The sequence below is a fragment of the Hyla sarda genome, chromosome 4 (genome assembly GCF_029499605.1).
Source record: "Hyla sarda isolate aHylSar1 chromosome 4, aHylSar1.hap1, whole genome shotgun sequence".
Lineage (NCBI taxonomy): Eukaryota > Metazoa > Chordata > Amphibia > Anura > Hylidae > Hyla > Hyla sarda.
The window spans coordinates 274,389,648-274,416,749 of NC_079192.1; the positions used below are offsets into that span (position 1 = coordinate 274,389,648).

General features: G+C 43.3%; 2 protein-coding genes across 7 annotated transcripts in view; one reads left to right on the plus strand and one right to left on the minus strand.

The window, feature by feature from the left end:
- Positions 1–27,102, plus strand: part of KICS2 (KICSTOR subunit 2) — a 68,393-nt gene that overhangs the window by 29,197 nt on the left and 12,094 nt on the right. The gene's annotated exons all lie outside the window — the stretch shown is intronic.
- Positions 23,623–27,102, minus strand: part of SRGAP1 (SLIT-ROBO Rho GTPase activating protein 1) — a 160,039-nt gene continuing 156,559 nt past the window's right edge. For 3 of the 6 annotated variants that reach the window (XM_056574285.1, XM_056574281.1, XM_056574283.1), the window contains one exon: positions 23,623–26,407. In XM_056574285.1, the coding sequence (XP_056430260.1) occupies positions 26,030–26,407 (378 nt within the window). In that variant the 3' untranslated portion in view covers positions 23,623–26,029. Of the gene's footprint in view, positions 26,411–27,102 lie in introns of all 6 variants that reach the window. The other 3 variants (XM_056574284.1, XM_056574279.1, XM_056574282.1) reach the window with 1 other exon arrangement.

Here is a 27,102-nt window from a genome sequence, read left to right on the forward strand (position 1 = left end):
TTGAAATACTCCATAAATGACCCCATTATATAAGTTGCAGCCCTCAAAGTATTCAAAATGACATTCAGTAAGTGTGTTAACCCTTTAGGTATTTCACAGGAATAGCAGAAAAGTGAAGGAGAAAATTAAAAATCTTAATTTTTTACAAGTGGTAAAAGGAAAAAAAATTCTCTCAAAATTTGTAACCCAATTTCTCTCGAGTAAGGAAATACCTCATATATGTATGTCAAGTGCTCAGTGGGCACAGTAGAGGGCTCAGAAGGGAAGGAGCGACAATGGGATTTGAGAGTGAGTTTTTCTGAAATGGTTTTTGGGGGGGCATGTCACATTTAGGAAGTCCCTATGGTGCCAGGACAGCCACCCCCCCCCAACATGGCATACTATTTTGGAAACTACACCCCTCAAGGAACGTAACAAGGGGTACAGTGAACCTTAACACCCCACAGGTGTTTGATGACTTTTTTGTTAAAGCTTGATGTGTAAATTAATGTATTTATTTTTTCACTAAAATGCTGGTTTTCCCCAAAATTTTGGTAATAGGAGAAAATGCCCCCCAAAATTTGTAACCCCATCTATTCTGAGTATGGAAGTACCCCATGTGTGGATGTCAAGTGCACTGTGGGCGCACTACAATGCTCAGAAGAGGAGTCCCATTTGCAAATTTTGATGAAATATGGGGGGGCAGCATGTCGCATTTAGGAAGCCCCTATGGTGCCAGAACAGCAAAAAAAAAAAAAAAACACATGGCATACTATTTTGGAAACTACACCCCTCAAGGAACATAACAAGGGGTACAGTGAGTCTTAACACCCCACAGGTGTTTGATAAATGTTCATTAAGTGGGATGTGAGAAGGGAAAATTAGATTTTTTTTTTTACACTAAAAGGCTGGGGTTACCCCAAATTTTTTATTTTCACAAGTGGTAAAAGGAGAAAATGTAATCGTAAATTTGTAGATACATTTATTTGGAGTAAGGACATACCTCATATCTGGATGTTAGCAGCTCTGAGAGTGCACACCAGGTTTTGGAGGGGCAGGAGCGAAGTCCGGGTCCTTGAGCGTCTGCATTGCTGCCTATGGAGCCAGAACAGTGGGACCCCCCCCACAAGGGGCATTACATGGGGTACACTAACTAAAATGGGGTACAGTGGGACATAAAATTATAAAACAGGTTATGTTCCCAGAATGATGATCCAGAGCATAGCCAAAACTAAAAAATATGCCCACCCCAAACCCTATGCTCTGATTCATAATTCTGGGAATGTGATGTGTGTGGCCGTCCCTAACCTGCTGCCTCAAATGCGCACCCGCTCAGGTGGAGAGAAAGCGCTGCGCATTTGAGGCAACATAAAAAAGTCCCTGATGATAGTGACTCAGTGACCCATGACCCATTTTTAGAACAAATACCCCCAGAGGTCTTATGAGGTGTTTTTATTTTATTTTTTTCTTAAGAGTTTTCCCGGGCAATTTAGTGGTTTTATGGGGTTAAAACTTGGAATGTACTCTGGACTTGGTACATTGGGGTCAAATTATGGAAAATTAAAATGAAGAGGGAAAATGTTGTTATACTCCCTGAAGCAACCCTTAATACAGAGGCCCGAATGATCGGGGCAAGTGTCACATTGAGTGGTGGTATCCTTCCGTATCCCCATCTTGTAACACACTCTGCATCTTTTCTGGGTTTGTCCCTTCTTTCCAGTGTGGGGGACTTCACCTGGAAAGTGTTGGCCTGGGACGATCCTGGCACCTATAACTTCAGTTCCTTGGAAAGTCCGGCCTGCTCTTTCCCGGTCGCCAAAGATCAGGGCCTTTAGGACTTCTTCTTGGAACTGAAGGAATGTCCCTGTGTTGCCAGCGTACTGGTACAGTACAAAAGAGTTGTACATGGCAACCTGTACCAAGTAGAACGCAACCTTTTTGTACCATATCCGTGTTTTCCACATGGCCATGTATGGCTTGAGGACCACCATATACTGATTGCAGTCCAGAATACAATCGGGCTTGAGGACCGTTGTTGTGGTACTTCGCACAGGGACAGGTGAGCTGCCGTTACCATGAATAGTGGTCAGCATAAGGACACCCCTCTTATCCTTATACTTGATCAGCAACAGGTTTTCATGGGTAAGGGCACGGGACTCACCCTTGGGAATAGGTCTCTGGATCAAATTTAGAGGGAGGCCTCTCTGGTTCTTCTGCACGGTCCCACAAGCGAACATGGATCTGGCGGCAAGGGATGTGAACAGAGGGATGCTGGTATAAAAGTTGTCCACGTACACGTGGTAACCCTTATCCAGCAATGGGTGCACATGGTCCCAAATGATTTTCCCATCAACAGCCAGAGTTCGGGAACAATCTGAGGGTTCAAGACGGGAATCTCATCCCTCAGGGGAGTATGTAGTGTGTGTTTGGTGTGACTGACCTATATAACAGTGTGTGATTAAAAATCACACACCGTTATATGGGGTAAAAAAAAAAAGGGGGGGGGGGGTGGGGGCAATCATGTGACCCGCATCACCGGAATCGCCGCAAGTGTGAATTCACATGCGATTTGCGGCGATCGCCGACATGGGGGGGGGGGGGGTGTCCGATGGCCTCCCTGGGCATTTGCGCGAGGTGACTGCTGATCGATATCCCGCCTGGCAGAGACCGAAATTCCCACAGACGTACGCCCTTGGTCCTTAACTACCAGGGAGATTAGACGTACGCGTACGTCCATGGTCCTTAAGGGGGTTAAAAGGTTGTAAAGGATAAGAAAAACATGGCTGCATTTTTCCAAAAATGGCACAGCATCTAACTGCAGGTAGTGTGAGGTGCTGCAGCTAAGCCCCAGTTACTTCATCAAGTAGTGACTACAGTGTAGCTAAATTTACAGGGTGGGCCATTTATAGGGATACACCTTAATAAAAGGAGAATGGTTGATGATATTAACTTTTTTTTTGTAAATCTTTATTTATAATTTTCTAATTATAAAGAAAAGACAGGAGGGTCACTCCTGATGTACACATGAACATAAAATGTAAAACAATGGTAACACCAATAATCAAAATGACAGATCAGATCCAAATTACATAAACCTAAACCCCCTCCCCCCGCAATCTATTAATGGAGAATATCAAAAGGAGGTCAAATACTTGTCATGTAGAAATATATAAAAAATTAAATAAAAAAAAAACGATGATATTAACTTCCTGTTTGTGGCACATTAGTATATGTGAGGGGGGAAACTTTTCAAGATGGGTGGTAACCATGGTGGCCATTTTGAATCCAACTTTAATTTTTTTCAATAGGAAGAGGGTCATGTGACACATCAAACTTATTGGGAATTTCACAAGAAAACAATGATGTGCTTAGTTTTAACGTAATTTTATTCTTTCATGAGTTACTTACAAGTTTCTGACCACTTATAAAATGTGTTCAATGTGCTGCCCATTGTGTTGGATTGTCAATGCAACCCTCTTCTCCCACTCTTCACACACTGATAGCAACACCACAGGAGAAATGCTAGCACAGGCTTCCAGTATCCGTAGTTTCAGGTGCTGCACATCTCGTATCTTCACAGCATAGACAATTTCCTTCAGATGACCCCAAAGATAAAAGTCTAAGGGGGGTCAGATCGGGAGACCTTGGGGGCCATTCAACTGGCCCACGACGACCAATCCACTTTCCAGGAAACTGTTCATCTAGGAATGCTCAGACCTGACACCCATAATGTGGTGGTCACCATCTTGCTGGAAAAACTCAGGGAATGTGCCAGCTTCAGTGCATAAAGAGGGAAACACATCATCATGTAGCAATTTCGCGTATCCAGTGGCCTTGAAGTTTCCATTGATGAAGAATGGCCCCACTATCTTTGTACCCAATATACCACACCATACCATCAATTTTTGTGTTCCAACAGTCTTGGAGGGATCTATCCAATGTGGGTTAGTATCAGACCAATAGCGGTGGTTTTGTTTGTTAACTTCACCATTCACATAAAAGTTTGCCTCATCACTGAACAAAATCTTCTGTGTAAACTGAGGGTCCTGTTCCAATTTTTGTTTTGCCCATTCTGCAAATTCAGTGCGCCGATCTGGGTAATCCTCGTTGAGATGCTGCAGTAGCTAGAGTTTGTAAGGGTGCCATTTGTGAGTAGCTAATATCCGCCGAAGGGATGTTCGACTAATGCCACTCTCCAGTGACATGCGGCGAGTGCTATGCTGTGGGCTCTTGCTGAATGAAGCTAGGACAGCCACTGATGTTTCTTCATTAGTGACAGATTTCATGTGTCCACATTTTGGCAAATCCAAAACTGAACCAGTTTCACGAAACTTATCAAGCTGTTTGCTAACTGTAGCATGGGAGATGGGTGGTCTCCTAGGGTGTCTTGCATTGAAATCTGCCGCAATGACCCGGTTACTGCATTCACCAGACATCAACACAATTTCTATCCGCTCCTCACGTGTTAACTTCGACGACATGTCAATGGCTGTAAACAAAGAGAAACTTGTAAATAACTCATGAAAGAATAAAGTTACATTAAAACCAAGAACATCCTTGTTTTTCTTGTGAAATTCCAAATAAGTTTGATGTGTCACATGACCCTCTTCCTATTGAAAAAACTAAAGTTGGATTCAAAATGGACGACTTCAAAATGGCCACCATGGTCACCACCCATCTTGAAAAGTTTCCCCCCTCACATATACTAATGTGCCACAAACAGGAAGTTAATATCACCAACCATTCCCATTTTATTAAGGTGTATCCATATAAATGGCCCACCCTGTATATCTAACAGTACAAGGTACAGCAATGTACAGGTGTAGCCATGTTTTTTAAATCATGATCAATCCCTTTAACCTCTTCAGGACATAGGGCGTATGGATACGCCCTGAATCCCGAGTCCTTAAGGACCGAGGGCGTATCCATACGCCCGTGGGAATTCCGGCCCCCACCGCTAGCCGGTTGGGGACCGGAGCCGGATGCCTGCTGAAATCGTTCAGCAGGCATCCCGGCATATCGCCCAGGGGGGTCATTATGCCCCCCCCCCATGTCGGCGATCGCCGCAGATCGCTGGACAATTCAGTCCAGCGATCTGCGGCGATTCCGGGTCAATCGGGTCTCCGGTGACCCGGAATTACTGGCTGTTCGGGGCCGTCTCTGACGGCCCCGAACAGCCAGAGCCTGCAGGGGTGAGGTGGCACTGGTGCCACCTCACGATCGCCCTGATTCGTCGGCCGGATTACCGGCCGACCAATCAGGGCGCCTGCTGCGGGTGTCACTCCCGCACCCGCTCCGCCCCGCCCCTCTTCTGGAGGACGTGAGCGGGTGCGGGAAGACGACCCCCGGCGCCCCTGTTGGGATCGGGGCCCCAGGAGCAGCTGCGGCGGCGGGACTGACCTGCAGCGTCTGGATCGTTGGAGGTGAGTGACAGCCTCCTGCTGTTGCTTAGCAACAGCTCCCAGCATGCAAAAAGGGCATGCTGGGAGCTGTAGTTATGCAACAGCAGGAGGCAGACCACCACAACTCCCAGCATTCCCTTATGGGCATGCTGGGACTTATGGTTTTGCAACAGCTGGAGGCACATTCTTTCTATGGAAAAGTGTACCTTCAGCTGTTGTCTAACTACAACTCCCAGCTTGCACAAACAGCTAAAGTGCATGCTGGGAGTTGTAGTGGTGCATCTGCTGGTTGCATAACTACAACTCCCAGCATGCCCGTTGGCTGTCGGTGACTGCTGAGAGTTGTAGTTTTGCAACAGCTGAAGGCACACTGGTTGTGAAACTCAGTTTTTTTTTACCTAACTCAGTGTTTCACGACCGGTGTGCCTCCAGCTGTTGCAAACTACAACTCTCAGCAGTCAACGTACACCATGCACCGTACATGCTGGGAGTTGTAGTTTTGCAACAGCTGGAGGCACACTGGTTGTGAAACACTGAGTTAGGTCACAAACTCAGTGATACATAACCAGTGTGCCTACAGTTGTTGCAAAACTGCAACTCTCAGCAGTCACCGACAGCCAACGGGCATGCTGGGAGTTGTAGTTATGCAACAGCTGGATGTCCCCCCCCCCCAATGTGAACGTACAGGGTACACTCACATGGGCGGAGGATTACAGTAAGTATCTGGCTGCAAATTTGAGCTGCCGCAAACTTTCTGCTGCAGCTCAAATTGCCAGCGAGAAACTACTGTGAACCCCCGCCCGTGCGACTGTACCCTAAAAACACTACACTACACTAACACAAAATAAAATAAAAAGTAAAAAACACTACATATACACATACCCCTATACAACCCCCCTCCCCTCCCCAATAAAAATGAAAAACGTCTGGTACGCCACTGTTTCCAGAACGGAGCCTCCAGCTGTTGCAAAACAACTCCCAGTATTGTCGGACAGCCGTTGACTGTCCAGGCATGCTGGGAGTTTTGCAACAGCTGGAGGCACCCTGTTTGGGAATCACTGGCGTAGAATACCCCTATGTCCACCCCTATGCAATCCCTAATTTAGGCCTCAAATGCGCATGGCGCTCTCACTTTGGAGCCCTGTCGTATTTCAAGGCAACAGTTAAGGGTCACATATGGGGTATCGCCGTACTCGGGAGAAATTGTGTTACAAATTTTGGGGGGTATTTTCTGCTTTTACCCTTTTTAAAAATGTAAAATTTTTGGGAATACAAGCATTTTAGGTAAAAAAAAAAAAATTTTTTTACATATGCAAAAGTCGTGAAACACCTGTGGGGTATAAAGGTTCACTTAACCCCTTGTTACGTTCACCGAGGGGTCTAGTTTCCAAAATGGTATGCCATGTGTTTTTTTTTGCTATCCTGGCACCATAGGGGCTTCCTAAATGCGGCATGCCCCCAGAGCAAAATTTGCGTTCAAAAAGCCAAATGTGACTCCTCTTCTGAGACCTGTAGTGCGCCAGCAGAGCACTTTTCACCCCCATATGGGGTGTTTTCTGAATCGGGAGAAATTGGGCTTCAAATTTTTAGGGGTATTTTCTGCTATTACCCTTTTTAAAAATAAAATTTTTTTGGGAAAACAAGCATTTTAGGTAAATTTTTTTTTTTTTTTTTTTACATTTGCAAAAGTCGTGAAACACCTGTGGGGTATTAAGGTTCACTTTATCCCATGTTACATTCCCCGAGGGGTCTAGTTTCCAAAATGGTATGCCATGTGTTTTTTTTTTTGCTGTTCTGGCACCATAAGGGCTTCCTAAAGGTAACATGCCCCCCAAAAACCATTTCAGAAAAACGTACTCTCCAAAATCCCCTTCTCGCTCCTTCCCTTCTGAGCCCTCTACTGCGCCCGCCGAACACTTTACATAGACATATGAGGTATGTGCTTACTCGAGAGAAATTGGGCTACAAATACAAGTAAAAATTTTGTCCTTTTACCCCTTGTAAAAATTCAAAAATTGGGTCTACAAGAACATGTGAGTGTAAAAAATGAAGATTGTGAATTTTCTCCTTCACTTTGCTGCTATTCGTGTGAAACACCTAAAGGGTTAAAACGCTGACTGAATGTCATTTTGAATACTTTGGGGGGTGTAGTTTTTATAATGGGGTCATTTATGTGGTATTTCTAATATGAAGACCCTTCAAATCCACTTCAAACCTGAACTGGTCCCTGAAAAATACTGAGTTTGAAAATTTTGTGAAAAATCGGAAAATTGCTGCTGACCGTTGAAGCCCTCTGGTGTCTTCCAAAAGTAAAAACACGTCAATTCTATGATGCAAACATAAAGTAGACATATTGTATATGTGAACCAAAAAAAATGTATTCGTAATATCCATTTTCCTTACAAGCAGAAAGCTTGAAAGTTAGAAAAATGCAAAATTTTCAAATTTTTCATCAAATTTACGGATTTTTCACCAAGAAAGGATGCAAGTATCGACAAAAATTTACCACTATGTTAAAGTAGAATATGTCACGAAAAAACAATCTCGGAATCAGAATGATAACTAAAAGCATTCCAGAGTTATTAATGTTTAAAGTGACAGTGGTCAGATGTGCAAAAAACGCTCCGGTCCTTAAGGCCAAAATGGGCTCCGTCCTGAAGGGGTTAAAGAGGACTTGTAATGATTTCCCAACACTACTGTTTTAGTAAACCAAAACTTTGTGCCATATCAGGGCCTGAAACTAGTTTTTTTTTTAAATTTGTGCACATGATGATATTTTTAATGGAAAACACGTTTACAGAGGCTCCTTTTATCTATCTGGATACTTTGTATTGCAATGTTTGTGCTGACGCCATACACTTTACAGTTCTGTTTATCTGCTACACCTGACAATTGAGTCAGTAGCTTCCTGCACCTTCTATTCGCATGGCTCAGTTCTTTAAGGGCAATAACCCAAGTACTGGTGACATGAAATTCCATTTACACTTTATGGGCCAGTATGTCTGGCTTTAGCCTTAAAAGAAATATGATGATTTATGGCAACTTTAAGTGGGTTTAACCCAAAGGGGTGAGGCTTAACCCAAAGGGGTGTGGCCTCCACATAGAGGCGGGCTGACAACACTCAGGGCCCCAAACCAAATAAAGCAAGGGCCTCCTACAAGACTCCACCCCTTGCCCCACCTCTGTCCTTCCCCTATTCCCGCTTAACTTTTTTGCGCCACCAATTCTACTTTGCAGTGACATTAGTCATTTTACCAAAAAATCTACGGCGAAAGAGAAAAAAAATTAATCTTGCGACAAAATTGAAGAAAGAAATGTCATTTTGTAACTTTTGGGGGCTTCCGTTTCTATGCAGTGCATTTTTCGGTAAAAATGACACCTTATTTTTATTCTGTAGGTCCATTCGGTTAAAATGCTACCCTACTTATATAGGTTTGATTTTGTCGTACTTCTGAAAAAAATCATAACTACATGCAGGAAAATTTATACGTTTAAAATTTGTCATCTTCTGACCCCTATAACCTTTTTATTTTTCCGTGTACGTGCCGGTATGAGGGCTAATTTTTTGCACCGTGTTCTGAAGTTTTTATCGGTATAATTTTTGCATTGATCAGACTTTTTGATCGCTTTTTATTCATTTTTTTTATTATTAAAAAATTGACCAAAAATACGCTATTTTGGACTTTGGAATTTTTTTGCGCGTACGCCATTGACCGTACGGTTTAAGTAACAATATTTTAATAGTTTGGACACTTACGCACACAGCGATACCACATATGTTTATTTTTATTTACAGTTTTTTTTTATGGGAAAAGGGGGGTGATTCAAACTTTTATTAGGGAAGGGGTTAAAATTAAATTTTAGAAGACAAGGAGGAAAAAAGGAAAATTCCAAAATAAAATTGTCTGGGTGCTTAAATGGGAACTGTCAGATACAAAAACTTTTTTATTTATTTGTTGTACCTGTTGGCAAAACATTAAAGGGGTAGTCCAGTGGTGAAAAACGTATCCCCTATCCTAAGGATAGGGGATAAGTTTGAGATCGCGGGGGGTCCGACCGCTGGGGCCCCCTGCGATCTCTCTGTATGGGGCCCCGGCTCTCCGGCCAGATAGCGGGTGTTGACCCCTGCACGAAGCAGCGGCCGACAATACATCTCAATGGCAGAGCCGGAGATTGCCGAAGGCAGCGCTTCGGCTCTGCCATAGAGTTGTATTGAGGGGGCGTGTCGGCCGCCGCTTCGTGCGGAGGTCGACACGCCCCCTTCCCGCGGGCTGTCGGGGCTCCGTACAGGAGATCGCAGGGGGCCCCAGCGGTCGGACCCCCCGCGATCTGCAACTTATCCCCTATCCTTAAGATAGGGGATAAGTTGTTCACCACTGAGTCACCACTGGACCACTCCTTTAACCTTTCTAATATATTTCACAAGACAATTTTGTTTCCTTTTTTTATAGAAATCATGGTTTATAAAATCATGGCTTTGTCCAAGCTGAAGAACAGACATGGACAATGTCCAGAAAGTAAGGGTGGGCTAGCACTTCTCTGTTCTCTCTCTCCTGTCTGATAGCACTCCTCTGTGCTCTCTCCTGTCTGATAGCACTCCTCTGTGCTCTCTCCTGTCTGATAATACTCCTCTGTGCTCTCTCTCCTGTCTGATAGTACTCCTCTGTGCTCTCTCTCCTGTCTGATAGCACTCCTCTGTGCTCTCTCCTGTCTGATAGCACTCCTCTGTGCTCTCTCCTGTCTGATAATACTCCTCTGTGCTCTCTCTCCTGTCTTATAGTACTCCTCTGTGCTCTCTCCTGTCTGATAGTACTTCTCTGTGCTCTCTCTCCTGTCTGATAGTACTTCTCTGTGCTCTCTCTCCTGTCTGATAGTACTTCTCTGTGCTCTCTCTCCTGTCTGATAGTACTTCTCTGTGCTCTCTCTCCTGTCTGATAGGACCCCTCTGTGCTCTCTCCTGTCTGATAGGACCCCTCTGTGCTCTCTCCTGTCTGATAGGACTCCTCTGTTCTCTCTCCTGTCTGATAGCACTCCTCTGTGCGCTCATTCTCTTGTCCGATAGCACTCCTCTGTGCTCCCTCCTGTCCTATCAGAAAGGAGATATAACATTTTCTTATGAAGTATATTAGAAAGGTTAATGTTGTGCCAAAATGTACATTTTTATTAACCCCTTAAGGACCAAACCCATTTTCACGTTAAGGACCAGAGCAGTTTTTGCACATCTGACCACTGTCACTTTAAGCATTAATAACTCGGGGATGCTTTTACTTATGAATTTGATTCAGAGATTGTTTTTACGTGACATATTCTACTTTAACATAGTAAATTTCATTAAAAAAATTGAACATTTTGAATTTTTTTTTACTTTGAAGCTCTCTGTTTATAAGGAAAATAGACATACCAAATAAGTTCTATATTGATTCACATATACAATATGTCTACTTTATGTTTCCATCATAAAGTTGACATGTTTTTACTTTTGGAAGACATCAGAGGGCTTCAAAGTTCAGCAGCTATTTTCCAATTTTTCACAAAATTTTCAAAATCAGAATTTTTCAGGGACCAGTTCAGTTTTGAAGTGGATTTGAATGGCCTTCATATTAGAAATACCCCATAAATAACCACATTATAACTGCATCCCTCAAAGTATTCAAAATGACATTCAGAAAGTGTGTTAACCCTTTAGGTGTTTCACATAAATAGCAGCAAAGTGAAGGAGAAAATTCAAAATCTTCATTTTTTACACTCGCATGTTCTTGTAGACCCAGTTTTTTTTATTTTTACAAGGGGTAAAAGGAGAGAAATCCCCCCAAAATTTGTAACCCAATTTCTCTCAAGTAAGGAAATACCTCATATGTGTATGTAAAGTGTTCGGCGGGTGCAGTAGGGGGCTCAGAAGGTAAGGGGCGACAACAGGATTTTGGAGAGTGAGTTTTTCTGAAATGGTTTTTGGGGTGCATGTCACATTTAGGAAGCCTCTATGGTGCCAGAACAGGAAAAGAACAAAAAAAAACAAGGCATACTATTTCTGAAACTACACCCCTCAAGGAACATAACAAGGGGTACAGTGACCCTTAACACCCACAGGTGTTTGACTTTTCGTTAAAGTTGGACGTGTAAATGAATTTTTTTTTTCACTAAAATGCTGGTTGTCCCCAAAATTTTACATTTTAGGAGAAAATGCCCCCCAAATTTGTAACCCCATCTCTTGAGTATGGAAATACCCCATGTTAGGACATAAAGTGCTCTGCAGGCGCACTACAATGCTCAGAAGAGAAGGAGCAAATTTTGCTGAAATGGTTTTTCGGGGGCATGTCACATTTAGGAAGCCCCTATGGTGCTAGAACAGAAAAATAAAGCCCTACGTGGCATACTATTTGGGAAATAACACCCCTCAAGGAACGTAACAAGGGGTACAGTGAGCCTTAACACCCCACAGGTGTTTTACAAATTTCCGCTAAAGTTGGATGTGAAAATGAAAAATTATTTTTATTTTCACAAAAATGTTGGTGTTGCCCCAAATTTTTCATTTTCACAAGGGGTAATAGGAGAAAAAGCCTCCCAAAATTTTTACCCTGTTTCTTCTGAGTATGGAAATACCGCATGTGTGGATGTAAAGTGCACTGCAGGTGCACTACAATGCTCAGAAGAGAAGGAGCGCCATTGGGCTTTCGAAGAGAGAATTTGGTTGGAATAGAAGTCGGGGGCCATGTGCGTTTACAAAGCCCCCATGTTGCCAGAACACTGGACCCCCCCACACATGACCCCATTTTTTAAACTACACCCCTCACCGAATTTAATAAGGGGTGCAGTGAGCATTTACATCCCACTGGCTATTGACAGATCTTTGGAACAGTGGGCTGTGCAAATAAAAATTAACTGTTCAAAAGATCTGTCAGACACCGGTGGGGTATAAATGCTCACTGCTCCCCTTATTACATTACATGAGGGGTGTAGTTTCCAAACTGGGGTCACATGTGGGGGGGGGGGTCAAGTGTTCTGGCAACATGGGGGCTTTGTAAACGCACATGGCCTTCAATTCCAGACACATTCTCTCTCCAAAAGCCCAATGGCACTCCTCTTCTGAGCATTGTAGTTCGCCAGCAGAGCACTTTACATCCACATATGGGGTATTTATATACTCAGAAGAAATGTTGTTACAAATTTTGGGGGGCTTTTTTCCTATTACCCCTTGTGAAAATGAAAAATTTGGGATAACATCAGCATTTTAGTGAAAAAATTTAACAAACATTTTCACATCCAACTGTACCCCTAAAATATAATCCTTTATTTTTAGTGCTGTTGACTATGTGTTTCAAGGAGTGGGACCCCCTCTTCATCAGGTGCTCTGAATCAGAGGACCTGATGAAGAGGGGGTTCCACCCCTTGAAAAGCGTCCACAGCGCTAAAAATAAAGGATTATATTTTATTATTTTTACTGTCCATTTCTTTATAACCACTGGGTGAGCGCCAGGAGGATCGCCTTTTCTTCTGCAAACTGCAGTTCTCCATTCGAGACTTCTCTGACCGCCCTGAATTATACCAGTGTCGGGAATGATCCAGGCTGCACCCCGACCACACACCCAGGAATTGGGTAATCAAGGTACAACAGGTGTTGTGCTCTAAGCATAACACCATAAGGTGAGCACCATTCCTTCTGTTACTAGTGGTAACCTCTGCTCCGCCAGAGTAACGGCACATGATCTGCACTTTTGTCTGCTTCTGTTTTTCATATATTGCAAGTTTCTCCTCTGTGTCTGTGCAGTTTATGGAGATATAATCATGCCCGTAAATGTTGGCACCCGTTTGCCTACACAATTTGGTGTGGTGCAGATATGCATTTCCACAGCATGTGACTAGGTAAAAGACACTGATTAAGCATTTGTCTACATAGTCCTCTCCATGCCATATTTGGAGTCGGGAAGGAATTTGTACCTCTAGTATGAGTGTTTTTTTTTGCTTTCCTCTGGATCCACTCAGTAGGGACTCATAAGGGGTATAGGTTGAACTTGATGGACTCTGGTCTTTTTTCAACCTCAAGAACTATGTTACTATTTTACATTCTGGGCTTTGTAGTCCTCTTTATGTACATTCATGGCCGTAAATGTTGGCACCCCTGAAATGTTTCAAGAAAATGAAGTATTTCTCACAGAAAAGGATTGCAGTAACACATGTTTTTCTATACACGTTTATTCCCTTTGTGTGTATTGGAACTAAACCAAAAAAGGGAGGTAAAAAGGCAAATTGGACATAATGTCACACCAAACTCCAAAAATGGTCTGGACAAAATTATTGGTTCCCTTAACTTAAGTTTCGGTTGCACACCCCATAGAATAAGTGAAATCAGTTGCTTCCTATAACCATCAATAAGCTTCTTACACCTCTCAGCCGGAATGTTGAACCATTCTTCCTTTGCAATCTGCTCCAGGTCTCCCTTATTGGAAGGCGCCTTTTCCCAAAAGCAATTTTAAGATCTCTCCACGTGTTCAATGGGATTTAGATCTGGACTCATTGCTGGCTACTTCAGAACTCTCCAGCACTTTGTTGCCATCCGTTTCTGGGCGCTTTTTGATTTATTTTTGGGGTCATTGTCCTGCTGGAAGACCCAAAATCTTGGACGCAAACCCAGCTTTCTGACACTGGGCTGTACAGTGCAACACAAAATCCGTTGGAAATCCTTAGATTTCATGATGCCTTGCACACTTTCAAGGCACCCTGTGCCAGATGCAGCAAGAGAACCCCAAAACATCATTGAACCTCCACCATATTTTACTGTAGGTACTGAGTTTTTTTTTTTTTTTTTTTGTGTGTCCACAAGACATTTTCCCAGAAGGATTGATTTGGCTTAATCAAGTTCATTTTGGCAAAATGTAGTCTTGCTTTTTTATGTCTCTGTGTCAGCAGTGGGGTCCTCCTGGGTCTCCTGCCATAGCGTTTGATTTCATTTAAATGTCGACGGATAGTTTGCGCTGATACTGATGCTCCCTGAGCCTGCAGGACAGCTTGAATATCTTTGGAACTTGTTTGGGGCTACAAATCCATCCGGATTATCCTGCGTTGACACCTTTTATCAATTTATATCTTCCGTCCATGCCCAGGGAGATTAGCTACAGTGCCATGTTCTGCAAACTTCTTTATAATGTTGTGCACTGTGGGCAACAGCTAATCTAGATCTCTGGAGATGGACTTGTAACCTTGAGATTGTTGATATTTTTCCACAATTTTGGTTCTCAAGTCCTCCGACAGTTCTCTCTCTGTTGTCCACCACGGACCTGAAGAAATGCCCGTCAGCGTGAAACTGTGCGGTCGTCCAGGTGAATAGCTCCTGCCGCTCCAGCTCTGTTTGTGGTCAGGACTTATCACTGTATGTAGTCTTACCTGTCACCTGCCACCAGGGAAACCTGAAAGAAACATGATTGACATCACTGTAACTTAACATCTACCTGCCCCCCCTAGAACAGCGGTTGTGGTGTGCCTGAAAACCGCGCCGAGGGTCTGCCTTTAGAGGGCAAAAAGACAACACCATTTAAGGTAATTTGAGTAATATTTATTATAAAGCAAAATAGTGAAATGCATCTACCATCTCCCTCGAGGGATCTGGGACATGAGTGGTGTATGCGTCAGAGCGCCATCTGCCCAACTTCTGTATCACATGTGTTGGCACTTTGTGCCTGGAAGCCGCAGACGCAGCTCCTATCCAAAATGAGTGTCCTGAATATTCCCTAGGATTGTGGCCTAATGTACAAAGCAATGTGCGGATATGTGATATGAATAAAGAGGTGGTCAGAGCCCCCGCACCAAAAGGTCACAGTAGCGCCTCCGAAGGCTTGTCGCGGAGAAAGTTTACCACTTGCGACAACACCGCCACCGGGCACCACTCGTTGCCTGAAGAGAAGAACCTTTGCACAGCACCCCACCGGGAAGCTATGGTGACAGGAAGTGAAACCTCAAACCAAGAACCCTGCCACCTTAAGTGAGCTTTCTGTAAGTGTGCCGTTCCCTGCCTGGCACACGAGAATTCTCCCGGTCAGAGGAAACCATAGAACGCTAGGTACACTGCCGACTTCAGTATCAGGTTGCGCTCGAATCCGAACGGGTTACCGTCCAACACGTCAGACAACGACCTAACCAGTTCACCGCTGATAGGCCTCCCGAGCCGGAATACTGGAGCTACGGGCCTTCAGTCTACTGGCACAGCGGTATGTGCGGTGTAACTATTGGTAATTGTACCAGCTATGACCATCTGTACCGCATGAAAGCTACAAACGTATGTGTAGTGTACTCCGTATGCATCCATGAGCGTATGAACAGTTCGCGCTATGTGTATGGCAAGACGACAACAGTTATGAGCATATGTTTCTGGATAGCGACCCGCCTATGTATGAAAGGACGGCACACGTGAGTGCAGTATGACCACGAAAAGCACACGAACAGTGCTCAAGGCCTGAGTGTTTAACACTGTCTGTACACATTGCATATAACACACTGAGCGTATGAACAGTGCGAGCTATGTGTACGGTGAGCCAGTATGAGCTAGATACGACAACAGTTATAAGCATATGTTCTGAATAGCGACCCGCGTATGTATGAAAGGACGGCACGTGTGAGTGCAATATGACAACGACAAGCACACGAACAGTGCTCAAGGCCTGTCTGTACACGTTGCATATAACACAATGAGCGTATGAACAGTGCAAGCTATGTGTATGGCAAGACCGTATGAAGCTAGATACAACAACAGTTATAAGCATATGTTCTGAATAACGACCCTCGTATGTATGGAAAGGACAACACACGAGTGCAATATGACTACAACAAGCACACGACCAGTGTTCAAGGCCCTATTGTTTAACACTGTCTGTACATACTGCATATAACACAATGAGCGTATGAACAGTGCGAACTGTATGTATGGTACGACAGTCTGAAGCTAGATACAACAACAGTTGTGCGCATGTTCTGGATAACAACCCGCATATGTATGGAAAGGACGACACACGCGAGTGCAATATGACCACGACAAGCACACAAACAGTGCTCAAGGCCTGAGTGTCTAACACTGTCTGTACACATTGCATATAGCATGACGAGCGCATGAAATGTACACAACAGTGACTGTACCTGCTGCCTAAGACATTATGAGTGCATGCACTGTATGCAACACTAACTGTGGCTCCTGCATGTGACACTTATGAGTGTATGTACTGTAAACAAAACACTAACTGTACCTGCTGTATTTAACACAAGCACTGTGTCCGTAGAAATGATCGGTCTCCGCGTGCCTATCGTACCTGTAGGTTAGACAGGTCCTGCGTATCCTCGTGCCTGTAGATGTGACAAGTCTTTGCATAATCATCGTGCCTGTAACAAGACAATTAACTCAAACCTCGTACCTGTAGACGTGACAAGTCTTGAATAACACTGTGGACGTGATGGATGCTCGCGTGATGGATGCTCGCGTGATGTTGCCTAAATGGACTAAACAGATTAATGCTGACCACAAACTGCAAACGTACGCACCGTGGAATGCTACAACCGTATGTACAGTGCAAGCTTAAACGTATGCGAAATATACTGGCACCAAGGTATGTTCGATGTACCTATTAATGATTGTAGAGAACAAGCTATGAGCAACTGTAAAGTATGAAGCTACGAACGTGTGTATGGTATATTCCATGTAACTCCATGGGCGTATGAACAGTGCAAGCTATGAGCGTGAGTATGGTAAGACAGTATGAAGCTAGATACAACAATGGTTATGAGCATATGTTCTGTACAGCGACCTGCGTATGTATGGAAAGGACGGTACGTGTAAGTGCAATGTTACCACGACAAGCACACGAACAGTGCTCAAGGTCTGAGTGTTTGACCCTGTGTCTGTACACGTAGAGTGTGACACAACGAGCATATGCACTATACACAACAGTAACTGTACCTGCTGCATGAGACACTATGGGCGCATGTACTGTATGCAACACTAACTGTGGGTTCTGCATATGACACTGAGTATACGTACTGTAACAAAAAACACTAACTGTACCTGCTGCATATGACACTGAGCATGAGCACTGTATGTCACCTAACTGTGCCTACTGCCTATAACACTGAGCGTATGCACTGTATACCATCCCAGTGTGACTGTACCCACTGCATATGACCCTGCACATATGTACTGCGAACTACCTTAACTATACCTACTGCATGTGATACTAAGAGCATATTTACTGTATACAGCACCTATGACTGTGACCCCTACAAATGACACTATAAGCATGTATGCTGGTGTACAAACTAACTATACCCACTGCAACGACACTATGAGCGCATGGACTGTACACGATACTAACTACCCACTGCAATATAACACTATGAGCGTATGTACTGTATACGATACTACAACGTACCCCCTGCAAATACGCCATGAGCGTGTGTACTATGCCTAACCCTGTAACCTACTACATGCTACTATGACCTTGTGTACTAAATACGACACTGTAACTGCACCTTCTGCATATAAGCTACAACGCATGTACGTACTATGCACATTTTTTTTTTTTTTTTACTTTTCTCTCCCCCCCTCCCCCCCCGAGTGTACGGTATGACCGTTATGAACGACTGCATGAAAACGCTGTGAGTGACTGCACGGTATGAAACGTTATGAGTGACTACGCACACCATGTGTCGCGAAAGCAGTATGCAAATGAGGGTAGGTACCGTGTATGTGTTACGTGTGGAGCGAAGATATGAGCGTAGGCCGTGTAGCAATGTGCGGCATGGATGCTACGAGTGATTGCACGGTATGGCCGCTGTGAGTAACTGCCCGGTACGGACGAACCGAACACACAATGTTGAACGTAATGCTGAGAGTGACTGAACGTGCAAGTGTAGGTGAAATTAAAGTGTGCTGCTGTAATGCAATTGCCATCCCAGAGTACCACCTAAAGCGTGTGAAACATGAGATAAGTATGGCACGTGTAGCCATGAATTAACGAACAGTGACCACCTCCTGACTACGAGTCAAGATTAGAGTGAACACCGTTCCTAACTAACTAGCAATGGCTCTGAAGACGTGCCGGCAACCACCGCAGGCAAGTGGTCACCCTTGAAGAAGAGTCAAGATTGCAGTGACCACTACCCGTTTGACGAGAATGCTCTGTGTACGTGACAGTAGCAATGATGCACTGAACCCTATCTGATGAACGTATCAGATTTAGCAGTAACTCAGCGCCTATGTGTAACAGCTGCAGTGTTTACCATTTAACTAGTGTGATGGAAGTGTTATGAAAGTGGTGACAACAAGAACCCGATCACCCGATCACTGAAAACACAGTGACCGTGCAAGATGAGGAATAAAAACGGAACGAAATCCGATTGGTACTGACCGTAGCCACCAGTGTAGTTTTTGAAAAAGAAAAACAGGAATGAAACGACCACCAACCGTATACAGACCACCCACTCTGGGGAGGAGAGGAGAAACGTTGTTCTAAGCTACTTGACCACTTGCATACACAATCTGCCTAATACAAGCCGATAGATGACTTGCATAACCTCACCCTAACCCCCACCCCCCGTGTATATCTTAACCCAACCCACTGCGAAAACCTTATCCCACATTGTATCTGCAACCCCTGCCTCAACTCCCCCCCCCCCCCCCCCTATAGCACGATACATGTGATCGGTGCCACATGCACCAAACACCAGTGTACCAAGACCCCTCAATGCATGATTTATCATGTAACATTGCAACCATGTATTAAAACAATTACTCTTCTTACTTTATCATAACTATGTATATTTATTTGTATATCTTATTATTTATTATTATTATTTTTTTGTATCACCTGGCTGTGCAATTTGCAGCCAGGTGAACTACCCTTAGCTTTAGCAGATTACATTAACCAATACCGCTGGCTCCCAGTGTTTTGGGCTTCCAGCAACACCATTAAATGCATTTTCCCCCTTTTTTTTTACTTAACCTGTACTGCAGTGCCACCTACCGACCAGAGGTGGAACTGCAGCACCAGTCTGCTGTGCCCACTGACACGTCGGGGCTTCGCCCGGCCGGAGTCACGTGACACCGCCGGAGCGGGGAGGCCCAATTGGGACGCGACTCCCCGCGCCGGACAAGCCTGCCAGGTATTGCAACCCTGTCCAGGTACCTGGACATATACAGACCGCTCGGACAGCGCTGCCCCACCGCAAACTGCCGTGTGCTGACGACGCTGGGTGCCGGAGCCCGCCCGCCATTCGAGGGGAGCAAAGCCATGGACCCGGGTACCGTGAGTAATAACCCTGCCGGTTACCCGGCACTTACCTGCACCAACACCCGACAGGCCCAGCGTACGCAACAAAAAGAACCCCCGCACTTACGTCAACCCAGCATACGCCCCGAGGGAGGGGTCAGCGGTGGTTAAATATGCTAAGCCCCACCCACAAATGCAGCCTAATAGGCTTTCTACTTGGTCTAGGGGTGTCGGATCAGAATTTACTGAAATAAACCACTTCAAGCAAGTCAAACAGGTGTGTACTCCAATTTTTCTTCTTTTCTGCACATTTGAAGATGACTGCAATTGCTATATGTGAGCACCACGCTGTACCCTGCTTTACGTTTCATCCCACCCCCACCGCCATGTAGACATCTGTGTTGGCTATATCCACTTACCTTCCTTGCCTGCAGTGTCCAGTCGCTTCTTTTGTCTAGTTAAACTTTATATCTGCATGCAGCATTTTTGACCCTAAAAAGTCAACAAAAGTGCCTCCAAAATATGATTGAGATCCCTCCAGTCATAACCTTGAACCCAAATAGGTGCTTGCTGACCTATGACATAAGTTACATGAAGCAAATATCTCACACCATCTTATTTGTACCCACAATGGTTTCTGTGTTGGGCTAAGAGAGACGATTCTGACTTTTCTCCAGTGGTGACTAACAGGATGCTAGAAAAGAGAACTGGTCATAAATGGGAAAAAACCTTAAAAAAAAAACTGAAAATCTGTAACTTTTTTATATTAGGGAAGAACAGTCTTGTAAAATAAATAAATCTGCATGGATTGTAAGTAGAACAAACATGAATGGAGCAGAGTTTCCCTCCCATCAATCTTACTGCCTGGTAACATCAAGTAATAGGTTCTTTCCCCTGAAGAATATAAAAATACCGCAGCTGGTGCTGAGCTACATTATGTTTGACTCCGTGAACAGCTGACGCAGGCTTTGTTCTGACGTGACTCATCCGCATCTTAACTGTGAGCATTATATCTTTTTATGGAATATGCTTTTACTGCGCAACTTTATTCTCCCCCCTCCCCCCCCACATGCAGTTATTTCACATTCATTCTGTTCCCTGATAGTCAGATGCATATCACACCTACACATCCCCTCACGCCAGATGCACGACCTCAATAGCGAGCAAAAGCTTTTAACTCTTTTATACCCCTCAGTGTCAGTCCCTTATACATGGAAAACCTTTCTATCTGCACAGCTTCTGCACATAGGGGGAGGGGATTTATCAATGGGTTAAGAGCCTATTTTTGGTGTAGAAATTTTGAAGAAATGTCTCGGTTGCGCAAAATTAATGCAACCTTTTGCAAACTGAAATAACTTTGGTGCACACTTTAGGTTTTCCACTTTGAAGTGGTCACAGATATCCGGTGTGACTTTTCTTTAGAAAGTTGAAAGTGTCTCGTAAAAACCCTCAGTTTGTTGCAAACTGACACCAGCCCAGACCTGGCTTACAAAACAGGCTGTGGAGAACATTTTTTTTGCACAACATGGTGAAAAGTCGGAGAGGAGGAATCATACAAAGTGTGGTTCTGAAGTGATTTTTTTTGTTTAGGTGCACCAAAATGATCAAGCCCTGTCCAATATTACGAGAAATGTGCCACATGCATGCAAAAATAAATGACTTCTAAAGGTACCCAATGATAAATGTCCCTCATAATGCTTTAGTGTTGCTCCTGCATATTCAGAACAGACACCTTTTTCTATACAGTATGGGCAAGTGTTACAATGATCAACCTATATACATTATACATTTTTTGTGAGCTGTTATGACCAAGGTGTTTGTGTATATCTTCCTATATACACACACAAGTGTGTGTGTGTGTAAAAATCTATACAGTGACCCCCCCGACATACGATCACTTCAACATGCGATGGCTTCTCAGAGGCAGCAACAACATACGATGCTTTTGTATGTCGGGGCCATCACATAAACGGCTATCCGGCAGCATAGACTGCTTCAGCTGCCGCCGGATAGCTGTTTACGGTGCCCCATGTTGTCTGCTGACGATCACTTACCTGTCCTCGGGGGTCCTGCGCGTCCTCTTCGGGATCCTCTGCATCGTCGGCGCTCTCCATCGTCGTCATCACATCGCTGCGCACGCATTTCCGTCATCCAATAGGAGCAGCGTTCGTAGCGACGTGATGGCAACTGAGAGCGAGGATGCTGGGGAAGCAGAGGCCTTACTGGAGCGTCGTGGACACCCCGGGGACGCGGCGACAGCGATGGAAGGAGACATCCCGGGGCAGAGGTGACGAGCGGCGACGGTCCGGAGCGGCGGGGACACGCGAGTATAACCTCCAATACCAGTGGTCTTCAACCTGCGGACCTCCAGATGTTGCAAAACTACAACACCCAGCATGCCCGGACAGCCGTTGGCTGTCCGGGCATGCAGGGTGTTGTAGTTTAGCAACATCTGGAGGTCCGCAGGTTGTAGACCACTGTCCTATACTTTACATTGCACGGATCCCTCAACATACGATGGTTTCAACAAACGATGGTCCGTTTGGAACCGATTACCATCATATGTTGAGGGACCACTTTATATCAAACCTATCTTTATACACACAAAACTGTTTAAGCACTAAAGGGGGTATACCAGGATTTTGGAACTTTTTAACTTATGTGCCCCAGATGCAAAGTTATGTATGGTGTCAATATGCTTGAGCTGACAATATAATGTAAATATAATGTAAAGCTTTTGTACCAGAAAGCAAGTTCCCTGGATCATTTGTCAAAGCCTAGAGCTCACCCACTATGTAAAAAATGGATATTTTACCTGCCGTTTCAATTGAACATTCAAGCTAAATACTTTATGACCTTGTGTATGATGACATCTTTCCCAATGTGGATAACATGGGACACTGACAGTGTTTATCCAACATTATGCCAGCCAGCACACATGAAAAGGCTGAACATTTAGGATGTCCCAGACGTAAGCCTGGTCAACAGGTGGACTAGTGTAGAACATAGACAACTAAATCATACAAAAACCTACATGGGCTCAATGATGGGAAGTTATCAAAATCTGTCTAGAGGAAAAGTTGCCCATAGCAACCAATCAGATCACTTCTTTCATTTTTAACAAGGCCTCTGCAAAATGAAAGAAGAAATCTGATTGGTTGTTATGGGCAACTTTTCCTCTGGACAGATTTTGATAAATCTCCCCCATGAGAATCTCTTAAATTCATGTACGCAGAGTATGCTCAGACCACCAGCCATTACAATGCTGAGGGATTCTTGAATCTTAATGAAATGGTCTCTAATCTACAAAGAACAATGTTTTGTCCGGCCACACAAATATTCAATGACAATGTGCGATAACGGTGTATACAAAGTGTCACATATCAGTTCAACTGGTTTCTTGATATGGGGGTATTTAATGTCATCAGATATTTAGTTTCATAAAATTCTCAACTCATTGAACAATGAAGTGAACATTGGATCAATTTCAGTCCTTTAGGTCAATTCATAATATTCTTTGGTAAATATGCCCAAAATTTCTTTATTAGATATCTAACGTAAGAAAGAGGCAGATCTGCAGGTGATGATCTTTTAAGTCCTCAAAATCTTTAGCCCAATCCGCGATGCGCATTCTCCATCTCCCACATTTTCTATTCTGTCTATCGCTTACCTTTAGTCTGTAACTCTGGTCAGTCAGATCACTACCATAACACCAAGGACGGTTATCAATGCAATTTGTGGATTGAATATAGTTGTATGAAATATTTTTCATTAGGTAACATTGCCTTTGTCTCAAAGTGTCTCCAGTATACAAAAACAGCAGAGATAGCGGCGGCTGACAGAACTATATTCTTTATTATAAAGAAAATCTACGGAGGAACAAACCTGGATGGACTTTGAAGCTTGTAATGGTACATGCCGAAATGTACAGTCATATACATAAAAGTGCATCATCACAACCATTTAACATCACACATGAGTCTTTGAAATGAATGTCAAATTTTTTTCATTTTTTTTTTTTTTTCAGTTTTACTTTTTTGACGGTGGAATTGAATGTAAGGGAAATGTAATACACAGAGTAAAAAGTTGAAGTTCCTCTAAAAGTTTAAAGGCACTTTCACATGTACATACTACGGATGTACACCAACACAAAGAATTAACAGTCAACAAAAACTGCCAACAGTACTGTAACCTAAACTGACAGTAAAGACGATACAGACACCTGCGAGAGTTAGTCCTTTATTGGAAATAACTCCCAGTGGGCCTTGCTAGTGATTGGGCTGTGCACATCTGTACACATCCGCCTACAGTACTGCAAATACCTAGAACCATCAAACTACACATGTATATGGCAGCACACTTTCCAGGTGCACTGCTTCTAACATATTCTTGTACTACACTAATTCTAATAAGAATACACAGTCTATAACTAGTATACACATTTCCAACTGTTAAAAAGACAAGTATTTAACCCTATTATGTCACACAGACCAGAACAAACAAGTACCAGGCTAGACCTGTGCTTGAGCGTCAGGAGAGAATTCCAGTTTGCTCCTGTGAGTTCTACATCTCATCTATGATCATGTTAAAACATGGCTGTATATGAAGAGCCAGGTTGCTCAGAGTTTTTTGGCTCAGCTTCAACTACAGGCTTGAGTCTGCAATGAGGAGGTATACAGATTGGAGACAAATGACTTGCTTCTGTACACTGGAAGCTTAGCAGTGATACGGGACTTACCTTATGGTCTGTAAATTATTAGAGAAGTTAAGAAGATACTAGACTACATAATAAAAATAAGTCATCACATCAGTTTTATTTTTACGTGTCCCACATTTGAGTTATGGGAGCGCTGTTCACATCCTAAAATAATTCTCCCAAATGTGGTTTAAGAAGGACAGGCTAAATTTTGTAAATCGGGAATAACTGGAGCAGTCTATAGATAGAACCTAAGTGTAATCCCAGCGGGATCACCAGAAGGGTTGACTGCATTTCACCATGCTTATCTGGGCCAATGTATTCTGGTTTATAGCACTAAAGTAAAACCTTGCATATCCCCATGAATGGATTTGTTTAGTAACCTAAAGTATAAAAAAAAGAAGCCACACAAGGAGTGTGCTGGCTGGAAGTATATACAACTCATATATACAATTTAAAATGTAAAGAACTATTAAAATAAAGCAATGAAAAAGAGTACCAGAATAACATAACAGGCCTCGCATAACACAGAATTCGGAACGTTTGAGGCCTTTGCATTAGGTTGTGCAGTTTGTACATCTTCACAACAGTTTAGTAGATTAATGGACAGGTAGGAAAAAGATTAATACATTACATATAGGCGGCAATAGAGATATAAAGTGGCACTACATGTGTTTCCATTGTTCTGCCTGGGATACAGGGCTGACAATAATACTGTGCTGACATTGAATCATCATCCAATGCTTTATGCTATGACTCTTCGTGAAATTGTTCATAATCTCGAGATCCAGGCATGTCAGTCTGTAGTGTCATAGCTTTGTTTTCTAGCCCCGATAGAGCCTCTGATCATAATGCCTTGAATCTCTGTAAATCCACAACTTACTGTAAATATAATATATTCTATATTTTTGGGTTCATGGCTATTAACAGTGGCTATATAAAACATACCTAAAACCTTATGCTTTTTTTAACATAAAATCCAGCCAAGAACAGGAGTGTCTTTGAATAGTGTTCATCTCTCTGAATATCGTGAATGTGCAAAACAACTTTCTTCCATGGATATTCATCTCTATACAGAAACATATATAGAGATATATTTATGTCTACCTATCGTAACAACCACATGCAGTGCATATTGTACACATGAACAATTTCCCCATTATAACTAACATTGAGGGAATATATAGTCACAATAACAGTGGTTACAATGGTTTGTTGTCGGTCCAGAGAAATAATTATTTGGATCTACCACAGGTTTCTTTAGAGGTTTATATAGCAAGCAGTAAGGCCCCAAAGGAATGTAATGCAAACGTTCTATGAAACAAACAACTTATGTGTTCTCTTTAGGCTGCTCTGCAAACCAAATAGACCTCAGTATCCACAGATCCATGACTCACTATGAGTAGTAAAATAAAATATATGGGCACTTCTTAATCTGAACTGCCCACGATATATCTATAATAGGAGAGGTCTGTAACATAAGTGGGAAGCCATTGTGATCTATGTTGCAAGGTATACAATTTGTGCAGCATCGAATCTTCAAGTATGTTTTGATGTGTTTCTACACACAACACAGTCCAGTTTCTTGTAGTAAAATATTAGTGTAAATTCAGGTGTTTCATTCTACTTCCAGTAAAAACATACCACCATTGATATAATGGCAACTGTTTGTTCACCTCATTATCCAGAGGGTACTATTAAGCATGACATTACATTGTGCATGATTTATCAGCAGCCCCTTGAGCAGACTGAGATGGTCCTATGCCAGGGTTAGTTTTTGGTAACACAATAGGTTTTGGCCTTAAAGCAGGAGGCTTTAATTGTACACCCATTCGAGGTGTAACCATGGGCTTAAATGTGCTCATTGTGTCATTAGATGAACTTGTGCTACGCCGGATTTGTGGCTCCGTGTTTTTGAGCATGACATTGTGAAGAGGACTCAGAGATTCGGTGGATGTTGCTGGGGTGGACGAGTTCTTTATTTGCTCAAGTGTATCCAGGACAACGTCTGGTGCATGTTTTGCAGAACTCTGTCGTTCAAGCTCACGCAACTCATTTAGGGCCGAATTCATTGTCTCTTCTATATCCTGCTTAAGATACAAAACATAAAAAGACTAGACCACAATCCATAGTTGCTATGACAAATCTGAATTCTAAGTTACATGCACTATACAGCAGGATAAGCCACAACAATAGGACATTCATCTGGATACCATTTCCCTTTTCACTTAGCCGTATAAGTGTTTTAAAATGTAGTGCCAGCTTTTACATAACACTGGGGGACTCTACAGAACACATAATTGTGTGTAATATACTTTATCTTCCCATCTTTACTCCGCACTCCTAAGAGAAATAGGGGACAGGGTGTTGACATGTTACATTCTTTACCTGGCCAAACACATAAGATTGAGTCAGCCGATTGAGTGTTCAGCCAACACCTATCTCAGCCAAACATGCATGTATTCGGAATTTGGGAGAAGAAAAAAAAAGGAACTGCCAGACTCATGCATCATTGGGGGAGAGTTGGGAGGACACTATACACATCAGATGGTTAGCTGGCCCTACTGAACTGGATAACCAGATTTATTGAAGACAAAACCCTTCACTACATGTAGGGGGAGATTTAGGAAACCTTGTGCAAAGGAATGGTGGAGAAGTTGTCCATAGCAACCAATCAGATGACCTCATTTACCTTGAAAAAGGCCTCTGAAAAAGCTGGAATCTGATTGGTTGCTATGGGCAACTGCACCACTCTCTGTGCAAGGACAGATAAATCTTCCCA